Source organism: Eumetopias jubatus, unplaced genomic scaffold (assembly GCF_037043125.1).
Source record: "Eumetopias jubatus isolate StellerSeaLion01/CBP00866 unplaced genomic scaffold, mEumJub1_p1.0 scaffold_10, whole genome shotgun sequence".
NCBI classification, from domain to species: domain Eukaryota; kingdom Metazoa; phylum Chordata; class Mammalia; order Carnivora; family Otariidae; genus Eumetopias; species Eumetopias jubatus.
In genome coordinates this window covers 111,714,640-111,726,974 of record NW_028274816.1, presented here as the reverse complement: position 1 = coordinate 111,726,974, position 12,335 = coordinate 111,714,640, and the positions used below count along the sequence as shown (strand labels likewise).

General features: G+C 40.2%; 1 protein-coding gene across 1 annotated transcript in view; it reads right to left on the bottom strand.

Annotated features, from left to right (window-relative positions):
• TOM1L1 (target of myb1 like 1 membrane trafficking protein) overlaps positions 1-12,335 on the bottom strand; it is a 74,097-nt gene that overhangs the window by 5,352 nt on the left and 56,410 nt on the right. Inside the window, exons 12-14 of the mRNA XM_028090595.2 lie at positions 2,674-2,725; positions 642-744; positions 96-177 (exon numbers count right to left, since the gene is read on the bottom strand). Coding sequence (XP_027946396.1) covers positions 96-177; positions 642-744; positions 2,674-2,725 — 237 coding nt within the window. The remainder of the gene's footprint in view (positions 1-95; positions 178-641; positions 745-2,673; positions 2,726-12,335) is intronic.

Sequence of the window (12,335 nt, the reverse complement as noted above, 5' to 3'; positions counted from 1 at the left end):
CTAAACAAAATTAAATGTACAACCAAGCCCTGTTAGCTCTGTTACCAAAGGAAACCAAAACGAAAAGTAAATTAATCATTTTGTAAATGACTTACTCTGTAGCGACAGCAGGAGCTAAGGGATCAAACTCCATTACCTCGTAGTAATTGGGTGGCTGGAGATCATTCTTTGTCATTGCTTTAGGCAAAAAAAAAAAAAAGAGAAAGAAAAAAAAACCCAACCAGTAAACACACATTGTGCTTTTCAAGAACACATGCACAATTAATATTCTCTTTATGATTCAGACTTCAAACATAAGACCCTAAGAAACCTTGACAACCAGAAATAAATACAACTGGTATTCTAATGCTACTCCCACATGCAACAAATCTATATATAACAAAAGGACTTCCAAACTTCAGCTAAAGATTCATTTACCTCAGCATTCCAAATACAACATTCAGCACAACACAAGCATTTTTATAATCTAATGTCGGTCGTAATGGTATCTGCCATGAATTTACTTCATGGAGCTTAAAAAGGGACATGAAGACCTCATTCTTCCTCCCTATATACCTATTTTCAATCAGAAGGAAATCTCTGGCAGACTCCTGTATTCTCACCAGTCTCCTTACTCAATGCAAGTAATAGGTCTCAAGTACCTGGATGATTGCTAGGCAAGGAAGGCAGTCTCTGGCTTGACAGTGTTGCCGGAATGTTCTGCAGACTAACTGGCTGTAGTACTGAATTTGAGTATTCTGGAAACTGAAGAAAGTAGAGCACAGTGTTCAAATAAACATTGTACATTAAGCTTTTCTTTTGTTATTTAGATTCCTAGGCTTCTAAGTGGCACTATTCCAAGAACCATATACTCGCAATTGGACAAGAATTAGAAATTATGAACTATTATTTTTTAGGTAATAACCATTTATAACACTACTTTTCTCTCTGATTCCATGCCCATTGTATCTCATTTCCTATATAAAATGTAAAATTAACACGTTGCTTTAAAAAAACAAAAACAGAAATATATAGCTCAGTCTAGATTCTGTTGTTTCCCATTGACTAAAAAATCACAGCCTCAAAAAGGCAAATAAATCTTTAACCCTACAGAAGGGCATAAGGTGATGGCATCGAATCAGGACTGATAAAGATTAAAGTCTTGGGAATATCTTTCTTCTTGTAAACTTCCTCATTCATTTCACAAATATGTCCTGGGCACCTACTAGATGCCTGGCACTATGAATAAAATAGGCCAAATCCCTGCACACTTGAAGCAATCAACAGATGTATACAGATGTCCGGTAACAAGTACTCTAAAAACAAAACAAAACAACACAACAGGATAACAGGGAGAAGAAAGGCTGGGGTAGATGGGATGGGCTATTGCTGTGATAGTGGTCAGGGAATGCCTCACCATTAGAGACATAGGAGCAAGCCCTGACTAAGGCGGGTGCTGTCACTACCTGAGAGGACACAAGGTCATCTCTGAAGCAGAGGAGACCAGGATGGCTGGAGTACAGTGAGCCAAGGAAGAGAGGTGAGGTTAGAGAGGTAATGGCAGAGGTCAGATCAGCATTTCAGGTGTTTACAGAGTAAAACTGAAGAAAATCATAGGTGGGTTTAGAGCAGTTAGATGATGTAGGACTTTTATTTTCTTCTTCCAAGACTGCTCTGGTTTGAGAACAGATTGTATGATGGGGATGGGGGTGGACAGGGAGGTGAAAGCTCAAGCAGGGTAACCTGAGGAGGCCACTGCAATATCCATCTGGTGGCTTGGACTGGGATACAGAAGGGGAGGTGGTGAGAAGTGGCTAGATAATAGGTGTGCTGTGAAGGGAAAAGGTGAAAAGGTAGAGGTCAAGCACTGTTTTCCAAGGTTTTGACTTAAGCAACTGAAAGACTGGAGGGGTCCTTTACTGAGGTGGGGGAAGCCTGCAGGAAGAGCAGGTAGAGAGCCAGGACTGCGAAGAATGCAAAAAGAGATTACTCGGACGGTGAATTTGTGGGTTCTGAGTTTGGGGAAGGGGTCTGGGCTGGAGATACCAATTTTAAGTTGTCAGAGTCTGAATGGTATTTTAAGATACGAGACCAAAAGACCAGAAGAATGAATGTGGAAAGAGAAGTCTGAAGCCTCAGCCTTGGGGTCTGCAACACTAGAAGGCCAGTAGAGGAATGGGGGTCAGCAAAGGAGCTAGAGAAGTGGGATTGAGAAAACAAAAGTGAGTGGTGTCTGAAAGTCACATGTGCGAAAAAGGAGGAAGTGAGTGATTCTGTCACCTGCTGCTGATAAGTCAGGTATAAAGAGGACTGAAAATTGCAGTCCTAGATTTGGTAATAATGGAGGTCACTGGAGACCGTGACAAGAGCCAAACCAGCACAGTGGGAGGAATGAGAGCCTGTATGAAGTCCATCAAAAAGGATGGAAGGGAAGACGAGGAGACAGCTCCTATAAATAACACGAAAGGAATTCTGATCCGTAACCATTTTTCTAACAGAAGTAAGATTCAACTTGTCTATTTTGAAAGACTAAAAAGAAGATAAAGAGAGGTCCTAACAAGGGCTGTATCAACACACTATAGGACATGTAACAAAACATTGAACAGAACATGAGATTCAATGACTAGGAATTCCTCCTCAGCCATGATCATCTGCTGACGGGGTGTGCTGCCTGGGAAGGGTTTCATTACTTACACTTTCATATGTAGGACTTGAGGTGATGTTCTGGCTGGTGTTTTGGGCAAACCTAGGAGAGTAAGATAAGAGCATGATTACCCTACAGTGAGAGCACAAATGCAAAAAGATGACTTCCTGCAAACAAAATCTAAAATGTACCTTCAGACTGCAATGGAATATTAACTTTATATAATAACTGCCATCTGGTTTCAGTGCCCACCAGCTTTTGATGCCCAAATATCAAAGAGAATAAAGATAAAACACTATCCCTTGGCAGTGGTAGCCCTGAGATCCTAAAGTATACACAATATACTAGTGAGAACAAGCCGTCAATTTTTCCATCAGAGTAGCTACCACCCTCTCATTTCCTGAAGGATGAGAAGCAATCCAGAGTAGAGGTTAGGAAGGAGGTGGGAAGGGCCCTGGTTTTATATGATAGAACACACACACTTTGCCCTGTCTTTCCTACTGAGGACAACTACAAAACCTGGACAGGACGCATGGAGCAAATATGTGAGGGCTGAAAAGTTAATAGTTACAGGATGGCTGGGAAGATGACTGGAATTTGAGTATCACCAAATCACTGTGAACTTATTTTGGCCCCTCTTGTATACCCGAACCTGAATGCAATGCAGCCTAAAACCCAAGAGTGGGCAGTGAGGACAGAAGGTTCTAGGAGAAGCCCTTTTGTTCTCACTCAAGGAGCAGGAGACAGAAGTCCTAATGCTCTAAAAAGAAGATAGAGGTTTTCCCCTTTTTTCTTTTTCTTTCTGTTCTCTCACCCTCTAAACCTGAAGCAATCCCAAAGTGACTACAGTGACAGTAGAAGCAACAGGGACCTGTAGAAGTTTATTCATCTGAGGGGACCCTTTCTCTCCAACAAGTATAACTGTGACCCCAGAAGACAGCACAAACTCCGTCTTGTTTTGTTTTGTCTTTTTTGTCCCACCACTTGGTCCCAGACACATGTACAGTCAAGGAAATGCATGGCATATAGTAGGGTAACTGAATCTCCAGCTTTCTGACCGGAGAACCAAAAAGGCAAATCCTAGAAAAGTAAAGCACCAGAGAAATCACAAAGAGGGGAAAATTAAGAAAAACCTTAAAGTTGTTTATGAAATCCTGAGCTCACTCCTTGATCTGTGCCTCTGTGGATCTGATCCTCTGTGGATTTGATTGCCTCTGGGATGCAAAAGATATTGAGAACTAAACACACAACCATCCAGACCTCAGGGTGGCACACACAAGACAGATCAGAATAGCACCACAAAGCCTTCGAAAACGTAACTACTTTGGAACCAGTGACCTCCATATTACCAAATCTAGTACAAAGGTGACAGGCTGAAGCTGAGGTATGAACCTAAGGAGGGTGCCTTTTAAAATCAAAACAGCACCATCCTCGACAGGATTTAAATATAAGCAAGTGTATCCTAACATTAAGAATGCCCAGGATACAATCCAAAATTGCTAGGCATGTGAAGAACTGGAAAAATTTCGACAGGCAAAAGAAAAGGCAATCAACAGAAGTCAATATCAAGGGTGCCTGGGTGGCTCAGATGGTTAAGCGTCTGCCTTCAGCTCAGGTCATGATCCCAGGGTCCTGGGATCGAGTCCCGCATCAGGCTCCCTGCTCCTTGGGAGCCTGCTTCTCCCTCTGCCTCTCTCTCTTTCTCTGTCTCTGTCTCTCATGAATAAATAAATAAAAAGTTTAAAAAAAAAAAAAAAGTCAATATCAAGAGGACACAGATGTTAAAATTATCTCAGATTTTAAAGCAGCTATTATAAAAGTGCTTCAATAAGCAACTGTGAACACTCATGGGAAAAAATGGAAAAATAAAAAGTTGTTCCAAAGAAAAATACGATACAAAGAAAAGCCAAATAGTCGAAAATACAATAACTGAACTTATAAAAAAGTTACAGAATGAGCTCCATAGCAAAATGGGGATGACAGAGAAAACAGGCAGCAGAGGAGTCCAAGATGGCAGAGGAGTAGGAGACCTTAGTTTTGTCTGGTCCAAGGAATTCAGCTAGATAACTATTACGTCATTCTGAACACCTGCGAACTCACCTGGAGATCTAAGAAAAAAAAAGCTGCAACTCTACAAATAGAAAAGCGGTCACTTTCTGCAAGGTAGGTGCAGAGAAGTGAATCTGAGGTGATATATCAGAAGATAAACTGTGGGGGGAGGGAGCCTCCGTAAGCCAGCTACCCATAAGTGATAGAGCAGTGGAGTGCAAAATCAGAACTTTTAGAAGTCTGCTCCACTGAGGGACATCCCAGCCTGAAAGGCACTCAGATGGTGAAATGGGGCAGAATCCTAGGTGGGACTGTGTGTGTGTGTGTGTGTGTGTGTGTGTGTGTGTGTGTGTGTGTGTGTGTTCTCAGAATCAAGGTGTTAAATGAGAAAAATATGCAGCCAAGAATACTTTAGCCAGGTGGGACTGTGTGTGTGTGTGTGTGTGTGTGTGTGTGTGTGTGTGTGTGTGTGTGTGTGTGTGTTCTCAGAATCAAGGTGTTAAATGAGAAAAATATGCAGCCAAGAATACTTTAGCCAGCAAGGCTGTCATTCAGAATAGAAGGAGAGATAAAGAGCTTCCAGGACAAACAGAAACTGAAAGAATTTGTGATCGCTAAACCAGCCCTGCAAGAAATATTAAAGGAGAGGGGCACCTGGGTGGCGCAGTTGGTTAAGTGTCTGCCTCGTGCTGGGATCGAGTCCCACACTGGGCTCCCTGTTTAGTGGGGAGTCAGCTTCTTCTTCCTCTGCCCCTCCCCTCCTGTGCTCATGCTCGCTCTCTCTCTCTCACATGCCCTCTCAAATAAATAAAATCTTTAAAAAAAAAATTTAAAGAAATATTAAAGGCGATCCTTTAAGCAGAGAGAGCCCAAAAGTAACATAGACCAGAGAGAAACAGAGACAATATACAGAAACAGTGACTTTACGGTAATACAATGGCACTAAATTCGTACCTTTCAATAGTTACTCAATGTAAATGGGCTAAATGCCCCAATCAGAAGACACAGGCTATCAGACTGGATAAAAAAGCAAGACCCATCAATATGCTGTCTGCAAGAGACTTATTTTAGACCCAAAGACACCTCCAGATTGAAAGTGAGGGGGTGGAAAACCATTTATCATGCTAATGGACATCAAAAGAAAGCTAGGGTGGCAATCCTTATATCAGACAAATTAGATTTTAAACCATAGACTGTACTAAGAGATAAGGAAGGACACTGTATCATAATTAAAGGGTCTATCCAACAAGAAGATCTAACAATTGTAAATATTTATGCCCTTAACATGGGAGCAGCCAGCTATGTAAACTAATTAATAACATAATTAAAGAAACACACTGATAATAATACAATAGTAGGGGACTTTAACACTCCACTCATTGCAATGGACAGATCATCTAAAGACAAGATCAACAAGGGAGGAAGGGCTTTATTTTTTTTTATATTTATTTTTTACTTATTTTTTATTTAACATATAATGTATTACTTGTTTCAGAGGTAGAAGTCTGTGATTCATCAGTCTTATACCCAGCGCTCATTGCAACACATACCTTTCCCAATGTCCATCACCCATTTACCCCAACCCCCAACCCTCCGTCCCTCCAGCAACCCTTGGTTTGTTTCCTATGATTACGAGTCTCTTATGGTTTCTCTCCCTCTCTGGTTTCATCTTGAAACAAGGGCTTTAAATGACACACTGGATCAAATGGACTTCACAGATATATTCAGAGCATTCCATCCTAAAGCAGGAGGATACACATTCTTCTCGAGTGCACATGGTACATTCTCCAGAACAGATCACATACTAGGGTCAAATATCAAGTCTCAACTGGTACCAAAAGACTGGGATCATTCCCTGCATATTTTTGGACTACAATGCTTTGAAACTGGAACTCAATCACAGGAGGAAATTTGGAAAGAACTCAAATACATGGAGGCTAAAGAGCATCCTACTAAAGAATGAATGGGTCAACCAGGAAATTAAAGAATTAAAAAAATTCAAGGAAACAAATGAAAATGAAAACACAATTGTTTAAAACCTTTGGGATGCAGCAAAGGTACTCCTAAGAAGGACGTATATAGCACTACAAGCCTTTCTTGAGAAACATGAAAGGTCTCAAATACACAACCTAGCTTTACACCTAAAGGAGCTAGAGAAAGAACAGCAAATAAAGCCTAAACCCAGGAGGAGAAGAGAATTAATAAAGATTAGAGCAGAAATCAATGAAATGGAAACCAAAAGAACAGTAGAAAAGGTCAACAAAACTAGGAGCTCGTTCTCTGAATTAAAAAGATTGATAAACTCCTAGCCAGACTCATCAAAAAGAAAAGGACCCAAATGAATAAAATCCTGAATGAAAAAGGAGAGATCATGACCAACACCAAGGAAATACAATTATAAGAATATTTTATGAGCAACTCTATATCAACAAATTAGGCCATCTGGAAGAAATGGATGCATTCTTAGAGACATATAAACTACCAAAATTGAAATAGGAAGATATAGAAAACCTGAACAGACCCACAACCAGCAGGGAAATTGAAGCAGTGATAAAAAATCTCCCAAGAGCCAAGGGCCTGATGGCTTCCCAGGGGGAATTCTACCAAACATTTAAACAACAATTAGTACCCATTCTTCTGAAGCTGTTCCAAAAAAACAGAAATGGAAGGAAAACGTCCAAACTCTTTTTTATGAGGCCAGCATTACCTTGATCCCAAACCAAAGACCCCATCAAAAAGGAGAATTACAGACCAATATCTCTGATGAACATGGATGCAAAAATTCTCACCAAGATACTGGCCAATAGGATCCAACAGTACATTAAAAGGATTATTCACCACAACCAAGTGGGATTTATTCCTGGGATACAAGGGTGGTTCAACATCTGCAAATCAATGTGAAACACTAGATTAATAAAAGAAAGGACAAGAACAATATGATCCTCTCAACAGATGCAGAAAAAGCATTTGACAAACTACAGCATCCTTTCTTGATTAAAACTCCTCACAGTATAGGGATAGAGAGTACATACCTCAATATCATAAAAGCCATAGATGAAAAGCCCACAGAAAATATTCTCAATGGGGAAAAACTGAGAGCTTTCCCCCTAAGGTCAGGAACATGGCACGGATGTCCACTATCATCACTGTTGTTCAACATGATACTGGAAGTCCTAGCCTCAGCAATCAGACCACAAAAAGAAATAAAAAGCATCCAAATCGGCAAAGAGGAAATCAAACTCTCACTCTTTGCAGATGACATGATACTTTATGTGGAAAACCTAAAAAACTCTACCCCAAAATTGCTAGAACAGGAATTCAGAGAAGTGGCAGGGTACAAAATCAATGCACAGAAATCAGTCGCATTCTATACACTAACAATGAGAGGAAGGAGAAGTTAAGGAGTTGATCCCATTTACAACTGCACCAAAAACCATAAGATGCTTAGGAATAAACCTAACCGAAAAGGCAAAGGATCTATACTCAGAACACTCATGAAAGAAATTGAGGAAGACACAAAGAAATGGAAAAACGTTCCATGCTCATGGAGTGGAAAAACAAATATTGTGAAAATGTCTATGCTACCTACAGCAATCTATACATTCAATGCAATACTTATCAAAATACCATCCACTTTTTTCAAAGAAATGGAACAAATAATCCTAAAATTTGTATGGAACCAGAAGAGACCCAGAAGAGCCAGAGGAATATTGAAAAAGAAAAGCAAAGCTGGCGGCATCACAATTCCGGACTTCCAGCTCTATTACAAAGCTGTCATCCTCAAGACAGTATGGTACTGGCACAAAAACAGACACATAGATCAATGGAACAGAATTGAGAGCCCAGAAATGGACCCTCAACTCTATGGTCAACTTATCTTTGACAAAGCAGGAAAGAATGTCCAATGGCAAAAAGACAGTCTGTTCAACAAATGGTGTTGGGAAAATTGGACAGCCACATGCAGAAGAATGAAACTGGACCATTTCCTTACACCACACACAAAAATAGACTCCAAATGGTTGAAAGACCTAAACGTGAGACAGGAGTCCATCAAAATCCTAAAGGAGAACACAGGTAGCAACCTCTTCGACCTCAGCCACAGCAACTTCTTCCTAGAAACATCACCAAAGGCACGGAAAGCCAGGGCAAAAATGAACTATTGGGATTTCATCAAGATAAAAAGCTTTTGCACAGCAAAAGAAACAGTCCACAAAACCAAAAGACAACTGACAGAATGGGAGAAAATATTTGCAAATGACATAACAGATAAAGGGCTAGTATCCAAAATCTATAAAGAACTTATCAAACTCAACACCCAAAGAACAAATGATCCAATCAAGAAATGGGCAGAAGACATGAACAGACATTTTTCCAAAGAAGACATCCAAATGGCCAACAGGCACATGAAAAAGTGCTCAACATCGCTCGGCATCAGGGAAATCCAAATCAAAACCTCAATGAGATACCACCTCACACCCGTCAGAATGGCTAAAATTAACAAGTCAGGGAACGACAGATGTTGGCGGGGATGTGGAGAAAGGGGAACCCTCCTACACTGTTGGTGGGAATGCAAGCTGGTGCAACCCCTCTGGAAAACAGTATGGAGGTTCCTCAAACAGTTGAAATTAGAGCTACCATTCGATCCAGCAATTGCACTACTGGGTATTTACCCCAAAGATACAAATGTAGGGACCCGAAGGGGTACGTGCACCCCAATGTTTATAGCAGCAATGTCCACAATAGCCAAACTGTGGAAAGAGCCAAGATGTCCATCGACAGATGAATGGCTAAAGAAGAAGTGGTATATATACACAATGGAATATTATGCAGCCATCAAAAGGAATGAGATCTTGCCATTTGCAACGACGTGGACGGAACTGGAGGGTGTTATGCGGAGTGAAATAAGTCAATCAGAGAAAGACATGCATCATATGACCTCACTGATATGAGGAATTCTTAATCTCAGGAACAAACTGAGGGTTGCTGGAGTGGTCGGGGGTGGGAGGGATGGGGTGGCTGGGTGATAGACATTGGGGAGGGTATGTGCTACGGTGAGCGCTGTGAATTGTGTAAGACTGTTGAACCACAGATCTGTAATTCTGAAACAAATAACGCAACATATTTTAAGAAAAAAGAAAAAGAAGAAGATAGCAGGAGAGGAAGAATGAAGGGGAGTAAATCAGAGGGGGAGACGAATCAGGAGAGATGATGGACTCTGAAAAACAAACTGAGGTTTCTAGAGGGGAGGAGGGTAGGGGGATGGGTTAGCCTGGTGATGGGTATTAAAGAGGGCACATTCTGCATGGAGCATTGGGTGTTATGAACAAACAATGAATCATGGAACACTACACCAAAACAAATGATGTAATATATGGTGATTAACATAACAATAAAAAATTAAAATAAAAAAAAAAAGACAGGACCCATCCATATGCTGTCTAGAAGAGAATCATTCTGAACGTAAAGATATAGCCAGACTGAAAGTGAAGGGATGGAGATCCATCTTCCACGCCAACGGACCTCCAAAGAAAGCTGGGGTAGCAATTCTTCTATCAGACAAATTAGATTTTAGCTAAAGACTGTAGTTAGAGACACAAAAGGACACTATATCATTCTTAAAAGGGCCTATCCAACAATAAGATCTAACAATTGTAAATATCTACGCTCCCAACATGGGAGCAGCCAACTACATAAGCCAACTGTTAACCAAAATAAAGAGTCATATTGATAATATACGTTAATCGTAGGAGACCTCAACCCTCCACTCTCAGCAATAGACATCATCTAAGCAGAAAATCAACAAAGAAACAAGAGCTTTGAATGACACACTGGAAGAGATGGACCTCACAGATATATGGAATAGAACATATATCCTAAATTCCACCCTAAAACAACAGAATACCCATTCTTTTCGAGTGCACATGGAACTTTCTCCAGAATAGACAACATACTGGGTCACAAATCAGGTCTCAACTGATACCAAAAGACTGAGATTATGCCCTGCATATTCTCAGACCATAATGCTTTAAAACTGGAACTAAATCACAAGGAAAAATTTGGAAGAAATTCAAACACTTGGAAGCTAATGACCACGCTGCTCAAGAATGTTTGGGTCAACCAGGAAATCAAAGAACTTAAACAATTCATGGAAACCAATGAGAATGAAAACACATCAGTCCAAAACCTATGGGATACTGCAAAGGCAGTCCTAAGGGGTAAATACATAGCCATCCAAGCCTCACTAAAAAAAATAGAAAAATTCTGAATTCACCAACTAACTCTACACCTTGAAGAACTAGAGAAAAAGCAATAAATGATGCCTAAAACACGTATTAGAAGAGAAATAATTAATATTAGAGCAGAGATCAATGAATGAGAAACCAGAAACACAGCAGATCAGATCAATGAAACTAGAAGCTGGGTCTTTGAAAGAATTAATAAGATCGATAAACCACTGGCCACACTTATCCAAAAGAAAAGGACCCAATTAATAAAATTATGAATGAAAGGGGAGAGATAACAACACCAAGGATATAGAAACAATTATTAGAAATTATTATCAACAACTATATGCCAATAAATTGAGCAACGTGGATGAAATAGATGCCTTTCTGGAAACCTATAAACTCCCAAGACTGAAACAGGAAGAAATTGACAACCTGAATAGGCCAAAAACCAGTAACGAAATTGAAGCAGTTATCAAAACCTCCCAAAAAGCAAGAGTCCAGGGCCTGACGGAATCCCTGGGGAATTCTACCAAACATTCAAAGAAGAAATAATCCCTATTCTCCTGAAGCTGTTTCAAAAATAGAAACAGAAGGAAAGCTTTCAGACTCATTCTATGAGGCGAGCATTACCTTAATCCCCAAACCAGGCAAAGACCCCATCAAAAAGGAGAATTTCAGACCGATATCCCTGATGAATATGGATTCAAAAATCCTCAACAAAATCCTAGCTAACAGGATCCATATACATTAAAAGGATCATCCACCATGCCCAAGTGGGATTTATCCCCGGGATGCAAGGATGGGTTCAACATTCGCAAGTCAATCAATGTGATAGAACACATTAATAAGAGGAGAGAGAAGAACCATATGGTCCTCTCAATGAATGCAGAAAAAGCATTTGACAAAATACAGCATCCTTTCCTGATCAGAGTATAGGGACAGAGGGAACATTCCTCAAGTTCATAAAATCCATCTATGAAAGACCCACAGCAAATATCATCCTCAATGGGGAAAAGTTGAGAGCCTTTCCCTTAAGATCAGGAACATGTCAAGGATGCCCACTCTCACCACTATTGTTCAACATAGTACTAGAAGTCCTAGCAACAGCAATCATACAACAAAAAGAAATAAAAGGTATTCAAATTGGCAAAGAAGTCAAACTCTCTCTTTTCGCAGATGACATGATACTTTATGTGGAAAACCCAAGAGACTCTACCCCCAAATTACTAGAACTCATACAGCAATTCATTAATGTGGCAGGATACAAAATCAATGCACAGAAATCAGTTGCTTTCTTATACACTAACAATGCAACTGTAGAAAGAGAAATGATTCCATTTACATAGCACCAAAAACCATAAGATACCTCGGAGTAAACCTAACCAAAGAGGTAAAGGATCTATATACTCTAGGAACTACAGAACACTCATGAAAGA